This window comes from Podarcis tiliguerta (genome assembly GCF_965153285.1).
Source record: "Podarcis tiliguerta genome assembly, chromosome: 10".
Taxonomy (NCBI): Eukaryota; Metazoa; Chordata; class Lepidosauria; order Squamata; family Lacertidae; genus Podarcis; species Podarcis tiliguerta.
Genome location: NC_139543.1, coordinates 57405360 through 57432562, shown reverse-complemented (window position 1 = coordinate 57432562; position 27203 = coordinate 57405360). Strand labels below are relative to the sequence as shown.

Sequence of the window (27203 nt, the reverse complement as noted above, 5' to 3'; positions counted from 1 at the left end):
ATTTCCAGTGGTAATACAAAACCCCTCAATAGAGCTGGGGAGTTCAAAACAAAGGCCACTACAATCAAGAACCCAAAACTGAATCCAGATTGAGACAAGAGGTTGATTGGAGATCCAAGGAACACTGGCTTTTGCCAGACTACACCAGCCCAAATCACACACTGCATCTGAAGAATCAGGTTCACATTTTGATAGTACTCCTAAATTAATATTGCCTTGCTCCCCTATGACTTTGTCAAAAAATCAAAGCGGATGCCAAAATGAATGAGTGTTTCGAGAGGCAACTGAAACAGTGGGGGAGGGGGGAGACTGGCTGTAAGGTGGATGTAATCAGTGCTGTATACAAACATTAGCACAGTGGAACCTCGGTTGTCAAACATAATCCATTCCGACAACTGAGGCTGTCGGAGAATTCAATTGAGAATTCAATTGAAAAAACAGAGAAATGAGCCTTGGCAGCCATTCGACTTCCGAGGTGCGTTCGAAAACAGAAGCATTCACTTCCAGGTTTTTGGTGTTTGGCTTCTGAAATGTTCGGCAGCTGAGATGTTTGAAAACCAAGGTTTGACTGTATTTGTAAAAGATTAGAGAATAAAAATATCTTTTATCAAATTGAAGATGCATTGAATTGGCAATGTTATAGTTACCTCAGAGAAACTTACTTATGTTTTAATTGCAGCCACTTCTTTGCGGCGCTGACTAGGGCAAACCTATTGTTCAAGCTAAGTTGTTTTTCCCCACTGAATCAAAAATGCCCTGAGAATTTTATTACAGGGTAGAATGCAAATACCAACAAGACATAAGTGATAACTGTGAGGCAGCAGCTAAGAAACAAGCTCTCTGTGCTGCTTCTGCCACTGTTTGTTGACAGTTAATGGTAGAAGTTCTTCCAGCCTCAAAAAATACACATAGATCTCCTACACACAGAACTTGGGGACACAACTCAGAGAAAAGGAGAAAAGCGAGAGGGTAGGCAATGACTTTATTCTGCTGGCTCACTTGTTTATAAATTGGCAGGCAAGCATATATTACCACAAACCTCATAAGTTCTAAACCTTAATTAAAATATTGCACAGAATGATATAAAAAGTGAACCAACTGACAATTAAAGAGCAAACAGATGCAAGTTATTTGGGGGGAATACTGAAATGATCCTAAGATTTATATAGGAATCAGATTCCATTGAAAACGTTATAATATAAAGAGTTTTCACACAGAAGTAATAGATCAATTATATAGTAGTGTACAGTGGTACCTCGGGTTACATACGCTTCAGGTTACATACGCTTCAGGTTACAGACTCCGCTAACCCAGAAATAGTACCTTGGGTTAAGAACTTTGCTTCAGGATGAGAACAGAAATCATGCTCCGGTGGCGCGGCAGCAGCGAGAGCCCCCATTAGCTAAAGTGGTGCTTCAGGTTAAGAACAGTTTCAGCTTAAGAAACGACCTCTGGAACAAATTAAGTACGTAACCAGAGGTACCACTGTATATAAAAAGCTAATAATTGGGACAAAGCTGGAAAAAGCTCTGGAAATTATTTTCCAGAGCAAAGTTGTAGCTAAAAATATGCTGAAGTTTAGTATTACTTGAATAATTTATTTTCTATTGTTAAAAGCCAATTCTTGCTTTTACTGCAACCTACTTGATAAGTTAGGTGTGACCTGTGAACTTAACTACACTTATTTTGAGGATCAAAGACCAGTCTGAATGTGCATGAATTGTATCATACTAATCAGATTATTCAGAAAAGTTAAATACACAGAAATAAAAACAATATCATTTAATAAGTTTAAAACTTATGTAAAAACTGTGTTATTTCATTATTCTCCAGAGCATGTTGTGTTTTTGGTGTGTTATTTTATCATTTGACAAAAAAAAAAACCCCAAACCCCTTATGTGCATTCACATTTTTAAATATTAAAAATACATAATACCAAATTGTATACAGTATATAAGAGTATTGCATACAAGAGTAGAATGAAAGCATTACCTTGAGTTGGCAGAGAGAGCTGCTCCTGAGGCTTTTCTTGTGACAAGAGACCCAAATAGCTGAGGACAACATATTTTGTTTCATAGTGAAAACCTACAGGCACAGTAGTAGAAGATGCCATTTGGTTGGCTTCCAATGCCCCACAGGATTATGAGCTATGTAATTTTCTCTGTTTAAGATCTGAAAAATGAAGAATCAAAATGAAAAAAACGTAATTGGAATCTTATTCAGATTATGTACACACATGCAAGACAGACAAAATACAAAATGCAATTGTGCCAGAACTTATCAGCACCGGCCAGACAGAGCATCATTTGAGAGGGTACATAGGTGCCAGGTTAAATCCATATCTCTTCCTCCCACTGAAAGTAACCCATTGGCAAGTTGCTTTTCAAACATTCAAACAACGGTTGCACAAACTACAGAAACACATAGCAGGTGAAATAAATATTCTACTTCTTCCCCAGAGAGAAAGAAGAGGAAGATCCAGAACACTGCTACATAACTGTAGTGTATTCAAAATTACTAAGGTCCTGAAAGAATCATATCAGTAGTTCTTTTGAAAGTTTATGCACATTTCTGCAGGTTTATTTGATCATAGTAGAACTGAATTAATTCTGGTTGAATTCCCACAATGTCCTTAATTCAGTGACACTACTTTGGACTCACTGAGGGAAATTTAAATAGTAGTTCCCTGACCGTTTTTTAAAGAGATGTTTCAGAATTCAATGACAAATTAAAATGTGACTTCCCTCTTTTGTCATGTCAAATGCTCTTCAGAGACACTACTTGAAAACAATTGTTCAGATACAGTCATCACTGCCATATCTTGTAGTGTAAAATCTAACAGATATAATTCATTCAGCCTCTCTATAAGTAAAAGGTAAAGCTGTTTATTGGGCAGCATCAGTTTCTAACTTTTAGAATTAATTCATTTTTGTAAGCAGAACACTACCACTTTTAGACAACTCAGGAAGCCTCACCTCTTTTCATATTATTTAGTATACCTGGAATCCTTTGCAGGCTATTTCCCATGCCTGAAGCCCTTGCTGAGTAACTTTTTTAATAGCTATGAATCATGTTAAAAAAAGCAAGGAAAAGATTTGGGGGAAAAAAATATTATTGTAGTTATGAAACAAATGTAACACCTTTTGTGGCAAAATGCTGTCAACTCCTACTGTATGCACCACTATACAGTGCTACCTCGGGTTACATACGCTTCAGGTTACATACACTTCAGGTTACAGACTCCGCTAACCCAGAAATAGTACCTCAGGTTAAGAACTTTGCTTCAGGATGAGAACAGAAATCGTGTGGCGGCAACGCGAAGCCCCATTAGCTAAAGTAGTGCTTCAGGTTAAGAAAAGTTTCAGGATAAGAACAGACCTCCAGAACGAATTAAGTTCTTAACCCAAGATACCACTGTAATACTACTTCTGGGATGGAAGATGTGGCAATGGGACTTGCCAATAGGCTACTTTCAGCGGGAGGAGGAGATAAAAATGTAGTCTGCCACCTATGTGCCCTCTCAAATGTTGCTCTGGCCAGGGCTGATAAGAAAAATGGAAATTTAGTAAAACACAGTCAGTGTATATTCTGCAAAGTGCAAGAGAAAATCATATTGTTCAAAACAAGTTAATATACCCTTGAACTGGAAGAAGCAAGCACCTAAAATGTGTTTCTGGTACCTAAGAATTTGCAAAAGCCACAATAGGATAGTATCTGAAATAGAATCAACTAAAATGTAATGAATTAGTGACACTTTTGACATTTTAAATCCAAATAAAGATATTTTTCAACTGTGGCCTTTGGATTTCTGCTAAAAGATCAACAGGTATCTATGCTTTTAAGAATAATTTGCATTATATCTGCATTATATCCGATCTGGTGGAACACTCTGTCACAAGAGACCAGGGCCTGCGGGACTTAACATCTTTCCGCAGGGCCTGCAAGACAGAACTGTTCCACCAGGCCTTTGGCCAGGGCACAGCCTGTCTCCCTCCATTGGCAATCTTCGCAGAGCTCTGGCCCAATGGTTGCCAGTGGCTTGAATTAATTAATTTTATAATGAATGATTTTAAAGTGTTGTTTGTACTGTTTTATTGTTGTTAGCCGCCCTGAGCCCGGCTTCGGCTGGGGAGGGCGGGATATAAATAAAATTTATTATTATTATTATTATATGTTCAGCCCTGACCTTAGACAAAGCAATTAAGATTGCTACCTCCCCATTTCAACCATGGAATCCATTCCAAGACATTGAAGTTAACTAAGTAAAATTTACAATATATAAGTGAATTTATGGGCAGCATCTTCTTGCACACCACATCAAACACTAAAATCTTTCATTATCCATTTGACTTTGAGCTGCTTGGAAAAATCGAGTCAGTCGGAGGGGTATCTCCAGATGCTTCAAGTGATCCTAATCCACAAATGGATTACATATCAATTATACAGAAAAGCAATGGTTAACAATGAATAAACAGTTATAATCCTCTTATAAAAGGGCTTTGCTATGTTTGCACTTACCACAAAAATATTTCAACCCCAAAGGAGTAACCATGTTAGTCTCAGTTGCAAAAGCAACTAAGAGTCGTGTGGCATCTTAAAGACTAGCAAATTTATGAAGGCATAAGCTTTCATAGGCTACAGTTCACTCCATCGGATATATGGAATGTTTTTCCAAGTTGGCAGGTATAATAAACATGGGTGTACTTGCTAACTTGGGGTAGCATTCCATGCATCTGATGAAGTGGACTGTAGTTCCCAAAAGTTTATACCATAAACAAGTTTGTTGGTCTTTAAAGAGCCACAATACTTTATTGTTTCATAAGAATGAAATCTGCCATAAAGCTCACTGAATAATCTTCAGCCAGTCTCTCTCAGACTGACCTACTGCACAGGGTTGTTGTATGGATTAAAAAAAGAGAACCATGTATGCCACTTAGGCTCCTTGGAAAAAAGGTGGAACACAAATGTAATAAAAAAAATAATAAATATGTAATACGCAATTGCTTCAAAACTGTGACACTCTTAAGACTATTTACATTTCACCATATAATTTTGTAGATGTATAATTTGATTCAATTGGAGTCAAGCACTGCTACTTACACTTTTAATGCTTTTTTATTGTCTAGAATATGAAGGCTTACCAGAGACCCTGAAGCATTATGCAAGACTTCAGTGTCCTAAGACACAGCTTTGAAGTCTATTCTGTTTTACAATTAAGCAGAATATAAATCATCCAAATCATTCACCATAATTTTAAAAAGTCACAATAGCAAACTTAGTTTGCAACAAGTTGCCCCCTTTTGTGTACCTGTCACTGACATGGTTCACAATCCCGGGTTCAGTCCTCAATTCCAGGTAGGGCAGGGAGTGACCCCAGTCTGAAATCTGGAAAAGCTTCAGCTAGTCAATGTAGACAATAGCAAGCTTGAAGGCTCAATGGCCTGACTCAGTATAAGGCAGTTTCCTACATTCCTAATATGAAAAAGCAGTGTTCTCAAAAGTGTGTTTGATACATGGGATACCTGGGATAGCTAAATTGGTAGAGCACGAGACTCTTAATCTCAGGGTCGTGGGTTTGAGCCCCCGTTGGGCAAAAAGATTCCTTCACTGCAGAGAGTTGGACTACATGACCCTCATGGTCCCTTCCAACTCTACAATTCTCTGGTCAAAGAGACCATAAGCCTGGATTTAGATGACAAGCCAGATCATGCCTTGTTTCCTGTCAGTGTGGCAGCAGCAGGAGCAGGGAAGGAACAAAGCTCTTGCTACTTCAGTAGCATGTGCTATCATACTGCTCCTCCACATTCAACAACAGCAGTTAAACTATGGTTCAGTCTGATGTGCAAAGAAGGCCAGTTCTCATCCATTTAAGTCTTCCAATCCAGAACTAAACCACATGATAGCTATTTAGCCTTGTGGCTTAACATGACTTGCACACTTGACATTAGATTACAAAGTTAGTTTGGTTAGGTGAGCTTTGAGCTTGTTGGGAATTTTCCACAAGGATATGTATATATTGAAGACACCTATTTCAAAAACAACTTATCTGCATTGCATATCTAGCTCCCTCCCCCCCCCCCCCCGCCCCCAGTGCAGTTCACCTTCCAATTTTTATTTCATTTTATAGTTTTACCTCTGCACATTACATACCAGGGAAAAATTATAGGCAGAAGTTTGTAAAATACTATCCATGTTTACTGGCAGCATTGCAGTAACTGACATTCAAGAATTACTTCATTTATCTATGAACATCTGGTTCTGTGGAATTTTGAAAATTGAAGTGTATCTATCATAGTTACACCATTTTCTCAAAAGACTGAAACAGTGGGGTGGGGTGGTGGAACAAAAGCCTTAGTACTTTATCTGAGCTGTGGTTTTAGTTTAACTTTATACTGCCACAATAAACAAGAGATGCTTTCAATGGATTTAACTGAATTATCTCCCACGAAGGTTTCATGTTTTCCATACTTTGAACTCTCCTTTCTATACATCTAACCCACATCAATTCAATAATGTATCCATGTGCCCTGAAAGTACATTTCTTAATATGAGCAATTAAAATGTTAAAGATTAAAAGTCATATTTTTAAAGTCTCCTTCACAAATGCAAAGTAAGCAGAAAGACTGAGCAAACCTCTGAGAACAATACTCTCAAGATAACTACAGTGATGAGCAATGTTAGAAGCACACCTAGCTAGGTATGTGTGGGTTTAAAAAAAAAAAAATCAAAGCAAGATGTTGATCAACAATATCCAGCCAAAAGAAATGTGTCACAACAGTACATATAAGCAAACATACGAATGAAAGATTATATCACTTTTCAGAAAGTTTCAGCAAGTGCAGACAACTCTGGAGTTCTAAGAAGGTACTGTACTGTACTGCTGAATGTGAAGGTTTGCCAGCTCACAAACAATAGCAGTAGACAGTACATAGGACAAGGGTTTAAGCACAGCCTTCTCTCGTAAGGATAAATTTGAAAGAGCACCAAGCATCGGTGCTGCCTTCCCTCCTCCCATCATCACACCCATGCAAAGAACGCCATTCTTACCAACTGTTGAGGAAATGCAGCTGTAAAGCAGGGAGATGCTAACGAGAAGAAAAAACAGCACAAGTGCACGCAAGCACGAGCACGTTCACACACCCCTCCTCCTCCAGCAGCAGCAGCAATCAGAAGCTCTCTCTGGGAGCAGAAGAGATCTGGCAGCTGACAGGGCACACCATTGTCAACAACGCTGACCCTGCTCAGTCCCCGGGAGGAGGGGCCTGTCCTTCAACCGCTTCAAACACAGGGGAGATAACTAGGATTTCACGCCACGCATGGGGGGGGGGGCGCGCTCCTACTGACCGCCAATAGCCAACCTACATTTTTATAACTATTTAAAAGAGGTGGGTAGGGAGAGGACTGGCACTGCATTCCCTGACCACCTTATTAAAAACTCGAGAGCGACGGGAAAGAACATGGGGAGAAACAACCCACACCACAAACACAACACGCAACACTCCCCCCACCTCAGCCGGTCCCCCCTTTCCTTGACGGGAGGAGGGGGAATTAGTTTGCCCTTCAAAAGAGAAACCGCCCGAAGGCGCAAGTGCCGGGAAAAGTCCCGCCTTTCACGCACGTGAACCGTGGATAAGGGACGCGGGTGAGGAGACGAGAGGCCATGAGGGAAACACCAACCTCAAGTGGGGGGGGGGAGCCTATGAAGAAGACTCTACACAGGACGAGGGTGGGGTGGGCAGAAACCACCACAACATTTGCGGTGAATATTTTGTGTGTGTTTTAAAGGAGAAGCCAGGCGGCGGTAGGGAAGGGGTGGAAGAAGTGACCGCCTCCCCACCCACCTCATAAGGGGCTGCCGCCAACCGCCCGGAGCGCGCGCCCAAAGCAGGTCGCCCAACCGCCCACACGGTGACCTCGCGCGCGAGGAGACTGAGGCGCTCGGCTCTTTCCCCCTCCGCCCCGCCCCTCCGGAGTGTGTTTTTGTTTTGCTTACCCGAGTCTCACGAGGACGGCGGGGAAGAGCGCTGGGTCAAAGCCAAGAGGAATATGTCCGTGCCGCGGGGCCGCGTTAGGATATATACATGCACGCGCTTGGGTGAAGGTTTATATATGTATATATGCGTGTTTGTGCATATGTAGGTATATGCGTGCGTGTGTGTGCGCGCGCGCGCGCAACGCTTTTCCAGTCAGCCCTTAAATGAAAGCTTCCATCGCCGCCATGATAGAGGAGGGCAAAAAAAAAAAAAAAAGAGCAGCGGCTGTCCGAGGCCCGCCTCAGACGCTGCGGGCGTCGTGACGCCATCGCGACGGAACGGCGCCTAGGCGTGCTCGTTCGCTCCCAGCTCGGCCGCCTGTGCGGTCGCCGCGGCCTTTGAGATAGGGAAAAGGGTAGAGCGGTACACAGCCTGGACTTCCGGTCACAAAGCGAACTGTAGCAAACTCAATACAGTATACGATTTTCACTGGCAGAAACGAGTTGATTTCATGCTTATAGGATCTACTTCAATAGAAACCGCCCACCCCTCAAGTCCACCTGCTGGAGCCAGGTGCAAATAGTGGCTGAGGCGGTGGCGCTGTGGGTTAAACCACAGAGCCTAGGGCTTGCCGATCAGGTTGGCAGTTCGAATCCCCGTGACGGGGTGAGCTCCCGTTGTTTGGTCCCTGCTCCTGCCAACCTAGCAGTTCAAAAGCACACCAGTGCAAGTACATAAATAGGTACCACTCCGGCGGGAAGGTAAACGGCATTTCCGTGCACTGCTCCGGTTCGCCAGAAGCGGCTTAGTCATGCTGGCCACATGACCTGGAAGCTCTATGCCGGCTCCCTCGGCCAGTAAAGAGAGATGAGCGCTGCAATCCCAGAGTCATCCGCAACTGGACCTAATGGTCAGGGGTCCCTTTACCTTTACCTAAGCTTTAGCATAATTTGGCCCAGCCTGTTTTCTTTGTGTTTAATTCCCTTCGGGCCTCATTGTTTACTTGTCTTTGTGCCTACACTGTTGATGGTTGCTAACCGAATATTGAACTAATTACTTTTTAATTAATAATAGGTCCACACATTCTGAAATTTACAGAGAGAACTTGCACTTATCTCTCAGCATTAGTTTCTAATCAGTAACAGAATAATAACTAGTTATTTCAACAAGTAAAGGAGGCCATACTGATCCATAAGAAAACAGCCAAGATCCATGGTCAGACATTACTTTTGTTAGGACCACTCAAAACGTCACAAAACAGCAAGCAAGCTTCTGAATTTTGCATAAGTCTTCATTTGGATGGAGGCTGAGCAATAGGGTTTGGGAGAGCTACTTTGTTGCTGAAGCTACAAAGTCTACATCCACTCAGTCTTAAAATGTAGTGTGTGTAGGCGGAGATAGCAGACTTAATCCGATTAGGCTCGTAGACACTGCCGGTTTCACGTTACAGCTTGAGCTGCTGTGACAAAGAAAAAGACACATTGACTGACCCAACCCCTATTCCCATTTCTAGCCTAACCTCAAGCCTGTAATAGTGTTTCAGGGAGCAGACATAGAACTTAGGAACTGGATTTGCAAATAATAATAATAATAATGATAATAATAATAATAATAATTTATTTATATCCCACCCTCCCCAGCTGAAGCCGGGCTCCAAGCGGCTAACAACAGTAAAATAATACAGCATTCTAAAATCAATTCATTATAAAATCAATTCAAAAGCAAATTAATGGCAACCATTGGGCTAGAGTTCTGTGAGGATTACCAAAGGAGGGGGTCAGACTGTGCCTTGGCCAAAGGCCTGGTGGAACAGCTCTGTCTTGCAGGCCCTGCGGAAAGATGTCAAGTCCCGTAAGGCCCTAGTCTCTTGTGACAGAGCGTTCCACCATATCGGAGCCCCAACTGAAAAAGCCCTGGCTCTGGTTGAGGCCAGCCTAACCGCTCTGTGGCCCAGGACCTCCAAGATGTTTTTGTTTGCAGACCATAAGGTCCTCTGTGGGACATACCAGGAGAGTCGGTCCCGTAGGTACGAGGGTCCTAGGTCGTATAGGGCTTTAAAGGTTAAAATTACATGCTCAACCTAGGAATATATTTTCCAAACCAGAACTGCAATCTGAATTGCTTCACTTGAAAATCTACTCCTGGTTTTCTTTCAACAGCCTAATTAAGGAGTAAGCTCTTGCTGTTGCTGAAACATTTAGGAATTAGAAACATTTGCTGGTCTACTGCAAATAATTCAGAGACCCATGAACAGAGTTCCACCCTACTTGTAAGCACTGTCAGACTCATCCCTGCCCTCAACTGCTGCCCTGGGCTTCTTTGGGAGGACTGACTGCTTTTAATTAAAGAGCTGATGTTGTAATGTTTTTATTGTAATTACTTGTATAGTTTAATTTATTTTTTATTGTTACACTCCACCCCAATTTCCACAGCAGTGCAAGATTCCAGGAGTCCAAGCACTTACCCAGAGTTTGTGTTCCCTCCAGAAATGAGGCACAGCGGAGACAGTGATGTTTTTTATGATACATGGTTTATTCATATGCACTGCTCAGGCTTGCAACCCAGAGTCACTTCAGTGCTGCAAACAACCTGAGTCTAGATGGAAAGAATCACATCCCAAGAGGGTCCTGTTCCTCTCATTGCTGCAGCCTCAGATTCCAAGAGACCCCAGACATTATGTCTGACCCCTCTCTGCAGCATTAAACAGATTAACTTCCTCCTGCTCTACTCCACACCTCACCCCAGCCTGCAAAAGTGATTTACCTCTTTGCCCACTACAATTCTGCCCTTCCCTCCTGAACCGCTGGGCTTTTGTCTCTGCTGTCTCCTAATGGGTTAATGGCTAGACCATCATCGGTCTGTTTGGCACAGTTTAGTCAAACCATGATGAATTAAAACTTTACTGAATTTAAGAATTATGGGCGACTTGCACCCACAAACACTGGTACCCCAAACCTATAACTATAGCATTTATTTCTATTGGTGTTTGTTGTTTAATGATTATTTTTTACTAGCTGTTCTTATTTTTATCTGTAAGCCGCCTTGAGTCCCTGTCAGGGAAAAATGCAAACTATTATTATTAACAACAACAATATACTGAATAAGTAATAAATATCACACCTGTAATAAGTATATAGAGCAGGGTCTGCAACCCGCGGCTCCGGAGCCGCATGTGGCTCTTTTACACCTTTGCTGCGGCTCCGGGGCGGATACTAGCGAGGGGAGGAGGCGCATTGTGCGCCCCGACACTCCCCACTGTGGCGGGCGCTGTACTGGCTGTGACGTCGCATCGGGGCGGTGCGTGTGTTAGTCACGCACTGTCCCGACGTCACCTTCCCGCCCACCCGCCCGCTACATTATAAGGGGCATGTACGCTGGTCACTGCATTGAAAGGGGGCATGTACGCTGGTCACTGTTTTGAAGGGGAGTGAAGAACACACACACACACAAAAGGTAACTTGTTAATTTAACGTTTATTTCTATGAGGAGGAGTAATTCTGAGGGGTCAAACAAAGAAATAATTTAAAAAAGTGACAAAAAAGTTATTTTTATAATGACGAGTTTTGCGGCTCCCAGTTTTTTTCCCCTTCGGAAACGGGTCCAAGTGGCTCTTTTTGTCTTAAAGGTTGCAGACCCCTGATATAGAGTATATAGAGGGACACGGGTGGCGTTGTGGGTTAAACCACAGAGCCTAGGGCTTGCTGATCAGAAGGTCGGCAGTTTGAATCCCCGCAATGGGGTGAGCTCCTGTTGCTCGGTCCCTGCTCCTGCCAACCTAGCAGTTCGAAAGCACGAAGTGCAAGTAGATAAATAGGTACCGCTGCGGCAGGAAGGTAAACGGCGTTTCTGTGCGCTGCTCTGATTCACCAGAAGCGGCTTAGTCATGCTGGCCACATGATCCGGAAGCTCTACGCCGGCTCCCTCGGCCAATAAAGCGAGATGAGCACTGCAGTCGGTCATGACTGGACCTAATGGTTAGGGGTCCCTTTAACTTTTAATAAGTATATAACATGGAACTACACTGCAGGCTTACTGCAATCCAGACTCTGCTACAGATCCTCACCCACTCACCCGAAAAAACCCTTGCAATAAACGATAAAGTTGGTTACTAGTACTGTACTCAGTTTCTAATATTTGTGCGCAAGTTAGAAACCCAAGGAGAGCACTATTTGAGAAGCCCAAGCAGAAAACTCATTTGAGATATGGAACATGAAGCTTGCGTTGGCACTACCATTTAAAAATAATAATTTAAAAAAACACCTCGAAATGAACCATGAGAGTTAGAATGACAAAGAACTACTCCCTTTTCTGACACCTATAATTTCGAGGAGGCCTTCCTAACCACAAACGCAGGAATATTTTGGGGTTGCTCTACGAATCTCTCCTGGCGGTTCCCACCACCTCCCTAAGGCGGCGACTTGGGGAACTCTTCTCACAACGCGAACCCGGAAGTTCTCTACACTAAGGCTGAGGAGGGGCACTCTATATTCTTTTATTTATCCCTGCGATAGCCGTGACCTCAGAGCCGAGATGAGAAACGTCATCACGCAAGCGCGGGCGCACTTGGTGGCGTCGGGACGGACCCTGCCTCCCCATTGGCGCATTGCCAGGGGTAAGGGGCGGGGACACGGTGACGAAGGAAGGGTGGGCGGAGACTTGCGTCAGCTGCTGAGTGACCCGAACCGGATTTGATCCCATTCCCTTCCAGCCTTCCAAGGAGCTCGGCCCGAGCGGACGCCTTGCCTTTCCTGTATTGTCCTGTCCGTCTGGGTCCGCTTTCTCCTCCGCTCGCTCTCACAATGGCGCTCAGCGATGACGACGTCAAGAAGCAGGTACTGTGGGTGGGGGGGCCCTGAGGAGAGAGACCCTTCTTATCAACCCCATCCGGCCTCTCCCTTCCCTCGCGGCCCTGAGCCCCCTGGGCCGGGCTGTCATGTGACGCGCGTCCTTTTCTCTAAGCTGTGGAAAAGGGAATGATTGGGGCGGGGGGGGGTCCTACTCCCACCTTTTGCACCCTGAGAGTCTGAAGAGCTGCTCTGTGGGTGGGTTGAGAGAATGTGTCAGGGACCTGGGTTTTGCTTTGCTTTCTGCATTCGTTTCTGTTCTCAAATAATTGCATCTTGTTTCCTTACGGTTAAGTGTTCTTTGGATACCGCCCTGCTGTATCTTAGGCAGTGAAACACTGGCTGGACGCGCTTGGAGGTTTTCAAGCAGAGGTCGGATGGCCCTCTGTCATGTATGACCTCGTTGAGATTCCTGCATTGCAGGGGGGTTGGACTCGATGACCTGTGAGGTCCCTTCCAACTCTACAATTCTGTGATTTTTAAGGGTAATGGGTTGCTTGAATTTTTCTTCTTCAAAAAAACCCCAAGGTTTAATAAGAGAGCCAGTGTGGTGTAGCGTTAAGTGTGCTTGGCCTGTGACCTGGGTTCAAATCCTCACTCAGGCATGAAGCTGGTCACGGCCTAACCTACCCTCCTGGGGTTGTCAAAAGGACAAAATTAGGAGGAGAGAGCCAGGTGTTCCACCTTGAGCTTCTTGGAGAAAACTGTTTGGCTTCGTCCTATGTATGCTCAGTTTCAGTGCTAACCCCTTCTACTCCTAAATCCCACTGGGAAAGTCTACCTTGACTTTCTTCTGAATCAACATGCATAGGCTGAAGCTGTAGAAGTGTACATGCATGACACTTGAAGCACAATCCTTGTGAGGTTTATTCAGAAGCAAGCCTCACTGTGTTCAATGAAACATCCTCCTAAACACCTTTTTGAATATCTGTCATGTTATTTATATGCACAGGGAAATAGTTAATGCGCTATAAAAAGGGAAGAGATCCACTTTATAATCCAGTACCTCTGGCAGTAAGTGACCAGAGCAGGAAAGTCCTTTTGTACATTTACTTGGTAGTAAATTCCCACTTAGTTCATTGGGGTTTCTTCTCAAGTAAATTTGCATGAGGTTGGGCAGAATACCTGTTGGGACTTCCAAGTAAATATGCTTACTACTGTGCTGCAATGGGATTTAACCTTGAAGCTGAAATTCGTGTGTGTATTTTTTGTTGAGGGGGGCATGGGGCATGTTACATTAGAAATTTTCACCACCTAATATGCAAGATTACATGGTTGTGTTCTTAATGAATAAACGTGAAAAGTTATCCCCTCCCCAGTTCTTTGTGCACAAACAGGAACACACTATTACACACATTTTTAGTTTTTGAGATGTATTGAGAAGGTGAGGAAAGCTACTTTTGATTGTCATGGTTCTCACAGTGTCATGTCCTACCTTGTCCTTGAGTATGTGTCCTTGAACCGAAGGGTTTGCAGTAAAAATGACTAAGTATATCTCAAGCAGTAGATAGATGGAAAATGTTCGTTGTTCACAAAAGGTTGTGGTCTTGTACCCAGTCCTATGTTCCTTTGTTTCCATATTCACAATTATCAATACATAGTGTTATTACCAGTGTAAGATTAATGGTTTGTTCATGGATAGGTTAGAAATGAGTGAGGATTTGCTGTGTAGTAGAAGATGCTCAGTGTGGGGTTGCAAAATCATTTGTAAAGTAAAAATTGGCTCAGTTTGAGGGGAGGATGATTATTGGGTGGAAAAGTTGGATATAAATGGATTTAGACAGGAAGCTAAAGTGTCTTACTGTTGAATTAGACACAATAAAGGAAGGACAAATATTTGTATTTTAGCTATTTTTTAAATGGGCTTTGAGAGAGTCCAGCTAGAACCAATTTGTAGCCAAGGGTTCTTGTGGCATTAATGATAGACCTTGGGTGCTCGCAAGCCATAATATGGTGCCACTGCTACTTGTTACTTGCGCTTGTATATCAAGGGGCACCAAAAACAGGATAAAAACCTTTCTTTAAAAGACAAGCTTGCTTTGAAGTGTGACTGCTCAGCCATTGACCAAAGACACATAAATTCTCTGCTTATACTGCTTACTTCTGGACTAGATGCCTATCAGTAAGACGTGTTTTATCCCAACATAATGGTTTGATTGTAAACAGAGGATATCTTTTGGAACTCTCTTGTAAGAGGGCAGAGGAATGTTTCATCTTCGGACTATGAAACTAGAAGTGAGTGAAGTAAGCCTTGTAGCTTCATGTTTGAAATAATTTGGAAGAGAGAAGCAGGTGTGAAATTGATTATAAAGGGACAGCGGGGTTATTTTCACATCGTGTATCGGGGAAAGATCTGGAAAAGCCCATTATTAAGACTCACATTAACTGATGGAAATAGGAAGTTCTGGTCCCAGCAACTGAACCTTTGGAACATGTGGGATTTGTAACATTTAACTCTAATTGGTTCATTGTGGCTTTAATACCAAATACCACTTTGAGGGCTTCTGCAGAAAATTAATAATATTGATCTTCGGGAGTTTTATATATATATATATATATGAAAATATCAACAACACTCAGTTAAAATAGTCATTTTCCTGAAGGAACGTTTGCACAATGGAATTTTTTGATATACAGTGCATGTGATTTGGCTGTCCTTTAGAGCTTGTCCTGTTGACTGTAAATAGTGCCCTTCCTAGTAGAACTGCCCTGAGCTAGGTTTGGGATGGAATATTGTGCTGGACTCTGCATAGATCCAGCCTGTGCTGGTAAAACATTGTCCCCTCACAGCTGACAGGCAGAGTACATAAGTTTTACTTAGTGTTTAGCATCCATGAGCTGAGCCTTTCTTCACATAAATGACCACTGTATGCTTCTTACTGTTCTTAAGAGGTTTACTTTGGGAGCAGGTCAGTTTTTTGTTTGAGCCCAGATACCAGTTCTCCAGTATCTCAGGAAGAGAGCTTTCCCATCACCTGATCTTCCAGCCAGAGATTTTGGATATCGGGACTTCTCCAATGCCAGGAAAAGGACCATAGCTCAGTGGTCATTGTATCACCACTGCAGACATACAGAAGTTTACAAACAGTGTTCAAAGCTCCCATTGTTCTATGTACATTTTGTGACATGGAAGTTCATTAGCACAAACAGTTTCTGAGCTCTGGGTGCAGTACTGCGCCAAAGATTTCAGATTAAAACTGCAGTGTGGAAGGAAAGGAGGACCTTTTTCTGCCTCTCCACTTCCAGCTACTCTCCGAAGACTGGAGAAGAGACCCTCTTATGAATATTAGTGGCGTGGGTGGGGGAAGGACTAGACCATGAGAGAAATGAACACAGTATTTTAGCTGCAGCTCATTCATTTTCAGCTTTGTAATCTCGTTATAAAAAAAGCACGCCTAGAATTTCCGTTATTGCACCCATAACCTAGGTTTAAGGTGCCAGCTCCAAGCTTTCATATCTCAGTTTCTAATGCTGTTTACAAATTATATGCTCTGCATTGCACACCCAGGATGAAGATTGTATATTATCCTACACATTTGGTAAAACTGCTTAACATCTTGAAGTAGAAATCCTCTGGTCTCTTGGAAGTAGAGTGATATTATGAAGTCTTCATAATACTAGAGTTCTGGGCCAGCCAATGAAGCTGAACATTGGAAGATTGAGGGAAGAAAAAATAAAGCACTTCTTTGCCCAGCGCATAAACTATAGAACTCAGTCCCACAGGAGGCATTGATGCCACCAACTTGAATGGCTTTAAAAGAGGATAAACAGATCCATGGAGGATAAAGCTATTAATTGTGGCAATTAATAAGGGACATGGGTGGCGCTGTGGGTTAAACCACTGAGCCTAGGGCTTGCCGATCAGAAGGTCAGCGGTTCGAATCCCCACAACGGGGTGAGCTCCTGTTGCTCGGTCCCAGCTCCTGCCCACCTAGCAGTTCGAAAGCACGTCAAAGTACAAGTAGATAAATAGGTACCACTCCGGTGGGAAGATAAACGATGTTTCTGTGCGCTGCTCTGGTTCGCCAGAAGCGGCTTAATCATGCTGGCCACATGACCCGGAAGCTTTATGCCGGCTCCCTCGGCCAATAAAGCAAGATGAACACTGCAACCCCGGAGTCGTCCGCAACTGGACCTAATGGTCAGGGGTCTCTTTACCTTTACCTTTACCGTGGCTATGTTCCACCTCCATTGTCAGGCAGCGCATAGCAGTTACTGTGAATTGCAAGTGGACAGAATGCTGTTGCTCTCTGGTTCTGGCTTGTTTGTTACAGGTATGTGCAACCTTTTATCCATGGAGCTCAAGGTTGCACACACAATTATCCTTCTCCCAGTTTTATCCTCACAACAACCCTGTGAGGTAAGTTAGGATTTAGGATGAAAGTCAGTGACTGGTCCAAGGTCACCCAATGAGCTTTATGGCCAAGTGGGTATTTAAATCCCCATTTCCCAAGTTCTAGTCCAGCACTCTAACCACTACACTGGCTCTCAGGCTTTCAGTAAACATCTGGCTTGCCACTGTAAGAACAGGATGCTGGACCAGATGGGCCATTGGGCTGACCCAGACAGGCACTTGTGATCTGCACGCATCAACCACAAATCATCCAGCAGAGAGTTGCACTGAGATAAATGGAGATTGAACACACCTAACCATATACAGCTTTATCATCATCTTTTATAACATTTGCACAGGAGTACCATGTCCCTGCAGGGACGCAGGTGGCGCTGTGGGTAAAAGCCTCAGCCCCTAGGGGTTGCTGATCGAAAGGTCGGCGGTTCGAATCCCCGCGGCGGGGTGCGCTCCTGTTGTTCGGTCCCAGCGCCTGCCAACCTAGCAGTTCGAAAGCACTCCCGGGTGCAAGTAGATAAATAGGGACCGCTTACTAGCGGGAAGGTAAACGGCGTTTCCGTGTGCGGCTCTGGCTCGCCAGAGCAGCGATGTCACGCTGGCCACGTGACCCGGAAGTGTCTTCGGACAGCGCTGGCCCTTGGCCTCGTTGAGTGAGATGGGCGCACAACCCTAGAGTCTGTCAAGACTGGCCCGTACGGGCAGGGGTACCTTTACCATGTCCCTGCGCCATTTGTATTTTGAATGTGTTTAACTTCATAAGAGCTTGAATATTTGTCCATGAGCACGATGTCCCATACTGTACTTACGAAATCCAAGCTTTAAAAAGATTTGCATTTAAAGTTGTCTAGTTCTTTGCTATCACTAATCTAAATGCAGTTAATAAATGAAGGATTATATTTTTATTAATTGTATTCTTAATAGGAGGGGTAAAATAAGTTAAAGGGCTAGTTTTGGTTTGGGTTGTAGTGGCTGTCCTCTCAGCTGATTATTTGAAAGATTTTCCCCCAAAAGGGAATAATTTGTGGGCAAAAATCACCACATGTATATTAGAGAACCAAGGAAATTGCATTGCCGCCAGCAGAGTTTGGATGTATTGTGGTTAATTTTATTAAGTCTCTCAAAAATGACATTGATTGGGGGGAGGGGAGGACTCACACCTTCTATACTACATTGTATCCTTTTATTGACTATGTTAGGACAGTTGAACGTGGTATTCACTCTCCATTGAAACATGAAGTCCTTCATTTGACGGCCTACACTGGAACATTTAAGATCACAACTATCAGCTGATATTTTTCTTTCTTTCCCAAACAACTGTTAAGCTCTGTATTCCGTTTGTGGGTATGTTCTGTTAACTGAAACTAAGAATTGGCAAACAATTTTTTAAAAAACGAGCTTGAATATTTGGAAGCTCATTTTTCGGTCTTGGTGGCAAAAAAACCCCACTTGTAACACATAGGTTACAACACATGGGTGTTGAAAAGCAAAAATGTTCCTGCAGGCTTTCATGGAAAATATAACTCTCCTTTCTGTTACAGATCAAGCACATGATGGCTTTCATTGAACAGGAAGCCAACGAGAAGGCAGAAGAAATAGATGCTAAGGTAAACAAAAAGTATCTGTATCTTTCCTGCATGTGGAACTTCCATAAAAGATGTTGGCTTCTTCAGATAACTAAAAGCTCATTTGTGGCAAGCTGAATGTTTGCCAGTCCTCCTCCTGATATGTCTCAATGAGCCCTATGTGTGGATGCACAAAACTTTTTAACACTGCATCACCAACAAAGAAGGTGAGGGGTTATGGTTGGTGTCTAAAGTGACCATAAAGCATGATCTGTGCATCTGTACTTGGATGTAAATCCCACTGAATTCAGTGGTGCTTCCTCCCAGGTAAGTGTGCATAGGATTGCAGCCTAACATTCCTCTCTAGTTTAGTAGTCTTGAATACAGAAATCAGTTTTCATGTATACATACACTAGCAGTTAGAATTTAGTAAAAGTTTTAAAAGGGAACGGAAGTGTAGGATGCTGGGACCAAATGAAGTTTCAGTTGCTAGTGAAGACATTCATTAGCTATGAGAGCAATAGATCTTTCCAAGACGCCCCCATGTATAAGACACCCCCTATTTTGGGGGACTCTGATTTAAGAAAATAGGGGGAGGTCTATCCCTGTAAAAGGCACCCCCAAATTTTGGAAATTATGTTTTAGGCAGGGGGAACCTAGGCTTATGCATGGAAAAATACGGTAATTGGATTTTGCAGTGTTTTGCAAAGCACCCTATTTTAGTAGAAAAAGCAGCATATATCCCAGATGGAGTCTTATTCTTCCTAACAGGCTGAAGAAGAATTCAACATTGAGAAAGGTCGTCTTGTTCAGACACAGAGACTGAAAATAATGGAATACTATGAAAAGAAAGAAAAACAAATTGAACAGCAGAAGAAAATGTAAGTAGTCTGCTGTGACTTTTAACATATTCTTGGTTGCAAGTAGCCAACATGGTATGTAGTTTAACTGGAACTAGAGGAGAGGTAATTCTGCAGACAACATGTCATTTCCTGAGGGAAGCGATGAGACCCTGAATAAGTTCTCCCCCCCCCCTTAAATAAATAAATAAAATCCTGAAGGAAGAGTATGATGTGTTGATGAAAAGTACCTCTGTTCCAGCCACCTTAATTTCTGCATCCACTTGTGTCCATCAGAATGAATTGCAGTCATGGTCCTGCTCACTGGTAAATTGTAATAAAAATGCAGTAAGTAGTGGTCTTTAATGTAAGAAACAATGTCGCTCCATATAAAGTGATGTCAAATAAATAGCTGCCTATTGCTGTTTAAGCAGAGATTTGTGTGTGATCATCTGAGTAAGTCTTGGTGGTGGTTTAATAGATTCCAGAAGTGGACTGACATTATGAGAGTTGGGGAAAGGGTGTTTACAAAGAGCTTTACTTTGGGCCTGTCTGGATCCAATATGGGGTATGCTTGGGGGGGGGGGAGGAGTGTGTAATAAATGACTGCTGGTTAGACTGTCTGAAGCTGATGGCACTCAGTTCTGTTTTTCCATCTGACTTGCAGTCAGATGTCCAACCTGATGAATCAGGCAAGACTGAAGGTTCTCAAAGCAAGGGATGATCTGATTGCCGTAAGTATATACTTCCCATTATAAAAGAATGAGGATTCTTGCCATTTGTCTGACTCACAACTGGTGTCTTAAAAAAACAAAACTTTCAGGTTTCACTCTTGGGGGCCTATTTGATGTAGAAAATACTTGGGTTTGGAACTTGTATGTTGTTGTAGGTCCATATATACTATAAATGGAAGGTAATACTGATCTTACTTTCTGCTATACTGGAGAATAAATAAGAAGTAAAGGATGCATCCTGCTTATTCTCTGCTTTCAGCCTGTTCATTGCTCCCCCCTCCCCCCACTAGCATTTAACTCTTGCACAATACAACAGTGTGGGGAAAGAGAAAGTCATCATATTCAGTAGCATGTTAATGGGGACGAATTCCTCCTAAAATGGTAGAATGGGTGAGCCTGTTCTAGTTCTTAAGGTTGCACTACTTCAGGTGAGGGCTTATGGGAGTTAATGGTCCTCTGTACAGAGCAACTTCCTGAATACAGAAAATTAGCATGTCAGGGGAAAGTTTCCATATTTTCTCCTGATGCATTAGTATTGTTTTTGCTGGATTCTGATTTTGTTTGATGTTTAATAAGGAACAGCTCCAGCATTGCCTTCTTGCCTAATTCTGCTTTTAACAGGCATGACAGTATAAAACATAGTTACAAAACATTCCCCTTTTTTCTGCTGGTTATTTGTGTTAGAAATACATTGGCTTAAATTAAAAATGAGCTGGAGGGCTACAGTTAATGTGTGTGTCACTACAAAATGCCTTTTGCTCACTCTACTGTTAGGTGAGAGTGGTAGAATGATACTCCATATACAGAGCTCACTGCAGTAGAAATTTCATTGTTTAATTCCTGTTTCCCTTAACAATTCAGAATACTGTATCACTTTTTAGAGAGAAAGTTGTCCCTTTTGCAATTTGACTCTGATATAAGAATTGATTCTGGCAGGATGTGCTAACACTTGCTGTACATGTTGTGGAGAGGTCTGAAGGAAACAGGCTAAGAAACATGAATTCTTTCACAAACAGCTCAGTCACATGCTTGTGATGCATGAAACGCTCCAACTTCCTCTTTATATCATAACTTTATATTTGTGCTAGATAAGTGACCAGGGTTGGAAGGAAATTTCAGGAATTCAGTCCAAAATGGAAAAACTATAATATAGTGTTGAACTGTAGTATGACTGAATAACAGAACCCAGAACGGGTTCTGTAGAATAAAGTAAATTGACTGCAGTCTGGGATATATTACAATGGAAGGGAGCCTTATTCAAAATACTGGTATTGTTAGGTGCAGACCTAGACCCCCCCATGGTGTCCTCAAATGTCCCCTTTTGCTTGCTTGTATATATGTGGGTGCTGCTCACTTATAGGGGGGAAATAAATCACTATACTTGGGGACACGATTTTTGTGCGGAATTACTTTTCCTCCACCCGTGGCAGTGTGGCCTGGTCTCTGTCAGGTTTCTGCATATGCGTGTTCGACCAACGGTTGCACAGTCCTTTAGTCTTTCTATGAATCATAATGGTCATTTCACTAGTGACTATATAAAATGGCCCTGTTACAAGTTAAATGTTCACAGTGGTAGTAAGACTTAATTTTTCCACCCCAGATTATGTTTAAAGGATTGTCTCTGGAAAGGCTATTTGTTGCTTGTGTTCTTAAAGCTGAGGGGTGCGTCAATTACAATTAAAGGCCTTAACTGAGCCTGTGCATTGGGAACTGGGGTTGGGGCAGAGGGAGTCTGCCTGAGGTTTGGTGTTTGACTGAAGGACATGGTGTGATCTTTTCTATCCACATTTTTCTCTCATCATAGGATTTGCTGAATGATGCCAAGCAGAGACTGGCTAAAGTAGTAAAGGATACTGGCAGGTACCAGAGTCTGTTGGATGGATTAGTTCTACAGGTAAACATATTCCATGCTTCCTACAGTCACTTCCCTGTAAAATAACTCGCATCTTTATGGTCTCCTTTTAGTTGTGGATATAGACCTCTTAAATCCACACTATCAACTCTCCTTTGTATTTCTTAGGATGTTTCCCAGTTAAATTCCCTACCTCTGGTTTCTCTAAGCTTGAGACAGCACTCCAACATGTATATAGTATGTAATCTACTAACTCCAATGCGACATGAAATGATCAAGTTCTTATCTTCGCTAAAATTTCTACCTTTGCCACTTGTCTCCCTAAATGTGCTTGTATCCATTAAGTTCAGCAGAGAAAGACCACCTCCATTTCTCCATTCAGAATGTTAAACTTCTAAAGCAGAACTTTTTACATTTTGGGCCGTCAACTCTGGAAGCTGTTACCCAGAGAGGCCTTCCCAACCCAAGTTTTGTACTCCTTTTTGGCAAACCTTAGGCTAATTAAGTCCAGTATTGTGTGAATTTAAATTAAATATGTTTTAATTGTCCTGGGGTTTGTAAAGGTGTTCATTAAACTTAAGGGATTTGTCAACTCGAATTGTATAAATTTTGCAAGCCACATTAAGCTCTTGTTCTATTTTTAAAAGGGGTTTTATCAGTTACTCGAGCCTTCAATGACTGTCCGATGCCGGAAACAGGATCTTCAATTGGTTAAGGTAAGTTGTGTTTTTTTACTAAATGGTCATAAAGTAGTGTCTGGTGGCTGATAAGCTCCTTGGTGTAAAACCACACAATAAATGTATAGTTAAAGTAGCAGGGGGGGTGGGGACAGAACCCAAATTTGATCAGAGACGTGGCATGAGGTAGATGTGTTATCCCATACAGTTTTCCTGGTCTAAATAACTATTTTCCCTTCCCTACCTCTTTGGCTCTGCCACTGAGCTGTCACCCCTCCCTCTATGCCCATCCAGTTTGTGCAGGGCCCTTGTCAACAACGGATGTATGCAATTTATCTGCATTGTTCTGCAAACTGAATGGCACACCCTCAAGGAAGTGCCTGAATTGCACATGGAAAGCTGCCTTTCATGTGCTGAATGAAACCACCTTGGTCCATCTAGCTCAGTTCCAATTCACTAGACTCGCAGTGAAACAACATGAGTTCTTCAATTGAAATCTGAATGTAATCCCATAAGGGACAAATCAGAGCTTGTGTTCTACCAGTGATAGGCTTGCCATATTTCAAAATTCATGACACCCACAAAGTTGTTGAGTTCTTTTCAAAAACCCATCAAAATTGTTGAGCTTTTAATCTTTTGGAGCTGTTTCCACTGCTTTTTCAATCACCTTGCCATACATCCGGGTTTCCCCTGATATTTTACCAATTCAGCAAAATTCCCCCGATGTCATTTTTACACCCGAAAACCAGGACACGACATGAATTTTCCTAAAGTATGGCAAGCCTAACCAATGACCTGTGAGGGGCACGAATTCTTATGCAACCTGAGCGGCTAATGAAGTGGTGGTATTATTTTGGGACTGTAAATGGAATTGAGCAAATTATTATTTTCCTTTGTGAACATATAACATATATGTCCATATAAATCCTTTTTCAGGCTGCTGTCCAGAAGAGCATCCCAGTCTACAAAGCTACCACTAAAAAAGAAGTTAATATTCATATTGACCAAGAATCATTTCTCCCTGACGACATGTAAGAAAGATACATAACTGAAAAGGGGTTATTGGTACTACATAACATGGTAGAGGCAGAGTGTTATACATAGAACTTTCATGTGGAGATCAGGGGTTAAAAATATAATAACTTTCTAACAACTAACGGTATACAGTGGACCCTCCAGATACAAACTTAATTTGTTCCGGGGGTCCTTATGTACCCCGAAAAGTCCACAACATAAGGCACCGCTTCTGTGTGTGGCGCGATAGAGCGCTTCTGCAATGCACGCGCGGCGAAACGCGGAAGTATACACATCCGGGTTTGCCGCATTCACAACTGAAAGTTATGTTACCCGAAGGTAATGTAACCCAAGAGTCTACTGTATAATGGAAATTAGCACTGTCACATGCTCAATAACATATCCAATATATCATAAACCTTTCACATACACCCAGAAAACAGCAGATCATCCAGTTGTAGCTCCAAAAGGGTTGGAATTTGATATTTCCTCATTATTGTGTTTTTAAAACTAATTGAAGAGCCAGTTCACTCAAAAGCTTCACAGGGCAGCAACAGATTAGGATGGGAGCACTACTTCTAGGTTCAAGACTGGAATTGTTTAATAGTCCCCCCCTTTGGCATGTTTATGCAGAAGTCCCATTGTACTCTATGGAATTTATTTTCAGGTAAACGTGTTAGTCTGTGATCTTATGTACACTGTGGAGTACATCCTATGTCTTAATCTTGCTTCTCCGTAAGATGATCAGGAACCTAGGCTTTGTTAGAAACAAATATCCAAATGCCCCTAGCTACAACTGTCAAAGATCATTGTAAAACATGCAGATCAATTAAAACTTTTCCTTACAAGTGAAAATTGTGAGGGAAATATTTACCATGCTCTGATTTAACTTTGGTACGGACACCCATGCTCAAGCACAATTACTGAGCTAGTGACTCATGGGCCACATCCGTCCTCCCAAAGCAATTTTATTTGGCCCACTAAAATGTAATCAGGGTGCAGTGCACATTTTGCTTCATTTCCTGTTTTAAGTAAAAATAGCAATGATTTTTGTGTGTCCGTTTCGCACAGTAATTGTATTGTGTCATGCATAGCCTGAAAAGGCAATGAACTGCTGTCAGCAGAGGATCTTGCAGAAAGCAATTAGTTTTTTAACCAACCCTGTTGATGACTCGGAACTGCCTGATTACACACAGTCAAACCCATCAAGCATTTACTCTTAGACGATGCTAAAATTTATTAAAGAATCTGATCCTCTTATTCTCCAGATTTGTCTCTGCACAGTGGTTCCAAAAAACCAGAAGTGGCTATTCTTGCCCAAGCATGTATAGAAAAAGATCCTAACATTTTAAAAAGACTATGAAGACACACTGTGTAGGGGCACATGTTGTTGGATTGAATAAATTACAGTTGCAGTGAAATGTAAGGGTTGGGTAGGTGACATTGATTCATCCCTCTGTCACATGACTTAAAACAGTAGTTTTGTCGGTTTTGTTTCATTCAATCAGACATTGTTTATCTTGTTTGTGTCTTCTAGAGCTGGAGGTGTTGAAATCTATAACAGTGACAATAAAATCAAGGTTTCCAATACTCTGGAAAGCCGGCTGGATCTAATCGCCCAGCAAGTAAGCCTGAGAAAAATCTTCCATTTTCTCTCCCGCCCCACCATCCTTGAACCCCCAATTTCTTCCAATCTTAATATCCTTGGCAAATGATTTGGACACCACTAATTATTTTGATGTGTATCCCATCTTTCAATCCAATGATTCTCAAGGCATCTTACAGTAGTCCCAAGCCCCACACAACTCAGCAGCCTGTAAGCTCCTGGCTGATGCATGGGGGCCTCCCTTCACTTCTGCTGTCCTGGGGCAACTGGTAGTTGAAGATTTCTGGCAGGGAGAGGGGAAGCAAGCTCCCTGCTCTTTCTCTCTGGCCATTCATTAATGCCACATCTTTGCCATCATGTTCTACCTGGAAGGAAGGGACTACAGTGTCCCAGTGGCCCCCTGGCCAGTAACGAAGGTCAGAATGTTTCCTTGCAGCTTTTCAGTCCCAGTGCAGCCCATTGTGGCTACAGGTGCTTGCTCTGAGGTCATAGACTCAGTTTGATGGTGCCAGTCCTCATTACCAGCATTTTGTTGAAGGAGAGGATCATGCATCATGGGGAAGGGACTGCTTCCATTGGTATTGTGCAGTCTTGCACAGTTTGTGTGATGTGTCCCTCCAGCCCTTTATCTTGCCAGTTCAGGGCTGATGCCTGCGCCTGCAATATCGAACAAGGTGCTTGGTGCATGTTGCATTCCTGTTCTTCTGTGTCATCACCAGACACATTGTAACTGCTTCTCTTTTTTCCCTTCAACAGATGATGCCAGACATCCGAACGGCACTTTTTGGTGCCAACAGCAATAGGAAGTTCATGGACTAAATTTCTTCAAGTAACAGTGGAAATTATTCCACTGCCATAGTGAAGGGAATGCTGGAGCATCCCTAATAAACCAACACCCCTCTTAAAATGTAATACTCAGTGCTATATTGTGTTGCCCTGTGTATGTTCCTTGGTTAAGTTATACTTCTTCTTTTTTTGCATACCTGCTATGCTTAGCCTGACTTGAAGAGAGGCTGGAAGACCTCTGTCCACAGAACAGTGGTATGTAAAACAGAAACTGAGACGTTAAGGTCCCTTGAGACAGATTCCTTGGGGGTCGGTCTCTGCTTTGACTACTTCCCTCAAAGCATGTCGCCAACCTGTGTTGTTTATCCATGGTTTCCTTATTTAAAAGCTGTTTGATATTACGTTAAATAGGGGGCATATGTTTCTTTTGAGGGCCACTGTAACTTATGCTAATTTGGTCAACCCCAGATTCTTGTTCTGTATATGTGGTTTCAAAAATTATATATATATATATATGTGTATACACACACTTGACTTGTACACATGCACAGCCTATACATCATTAAAATAAAAAGGTGTGTGAAACTTGTTGTTTTTCCTTTGCTTCTGCCCCCAGAGGAATAAATCTGTATGAGGTCATCAAGCAACCATGTTACTGAGCTTTACAGCAACACCTTCCCTCCATGTAGTTTCAGTTAGGGAGTGTAAAAAAAAAGAAAAAAGAATGAGAATCAATGGTACCATTTATCAGAAGGGAGTTTTAGACTAAAATTTAGTTCCCTATAAAGTTGGAAGCTTCAAGATTAGTATTGGGGAATTAAACTATGCAAACTGTAAGCAATCTGATTTATTAAGAGACAAGCTGCTTTTTCAAGCAGCCATTTTACCACCCTGCCAAGATTAACACATAACATTTTTTAATACTATCCTTTAACAGAGTTCCCTGAGTAGGTTGCAAAAAGTTA

At 42.4% G+C, this 27203-nt stretch overlaps 2 protein-coding genes across 8 annotated transcripts in view; one reads left to right on the top strand and one right to left on the bottom strand.

Moving 5' to 3' along the window:
• Positions 1-8350, bottom strand: part of BCL2L13 (BCL2 like 13) — a 36077-nt gene extending 27727 nt beyond the window's left edge. For 2 of the 7 annotated variants that reach the window (XR_014502645.1, XR_014502646.1), the window contains exons 1-2: positions 7994-8251; positions 1993-2172 (exon numbers count right to left, since the gene is read on the bottom strand). Coding sequence is in view for 4 of the 7 variants with exons in the window: in XM_083402266.1 (XP_083258392.1) it covers positions 1993-2113 (121 nt within the window). In the remaining 3 variants the exon portion in view is untranslated. Of the gene's footprint in view, positions 1-1992; positions 2173-5308; positions 7970-7993 lie in introns of those variants that run through there. The other 5 variants (XR_014502647.1, XM_083402267.1, XM_083402266.1 and 2 more) reach the window with 4 other exon arrangements.
• Positions 8351-12628: 4278 nt separating this feature from the next.
• ATP6V1E1 (ATPase H+ transporting V1 subunit E1) lies at positions 12629-26823 on the top strand. Its single transcript, XM_083402462.1, has 9 exons — positions 12629-12805; positions 18707-18772; positions 19502-19611; positions 20237-20303; positions 22108-22197; positions 22803-22871; positions 23769-23863; positions 25384-25471; positions 26209-26823. Exons 1-9 carry the CDS (start codon positions 12773-12775, stop codon positions 26269-26271), a joined length of 681 nt encoding a protein of 226 aa, XP_083258588.1. The 5' UTR covers positions 12629-12772; the 3' UTR covers positions 26272-26823.
• The last annotated feature ends 380 nt before the right edge of the window (positions 26824-27203 follow it).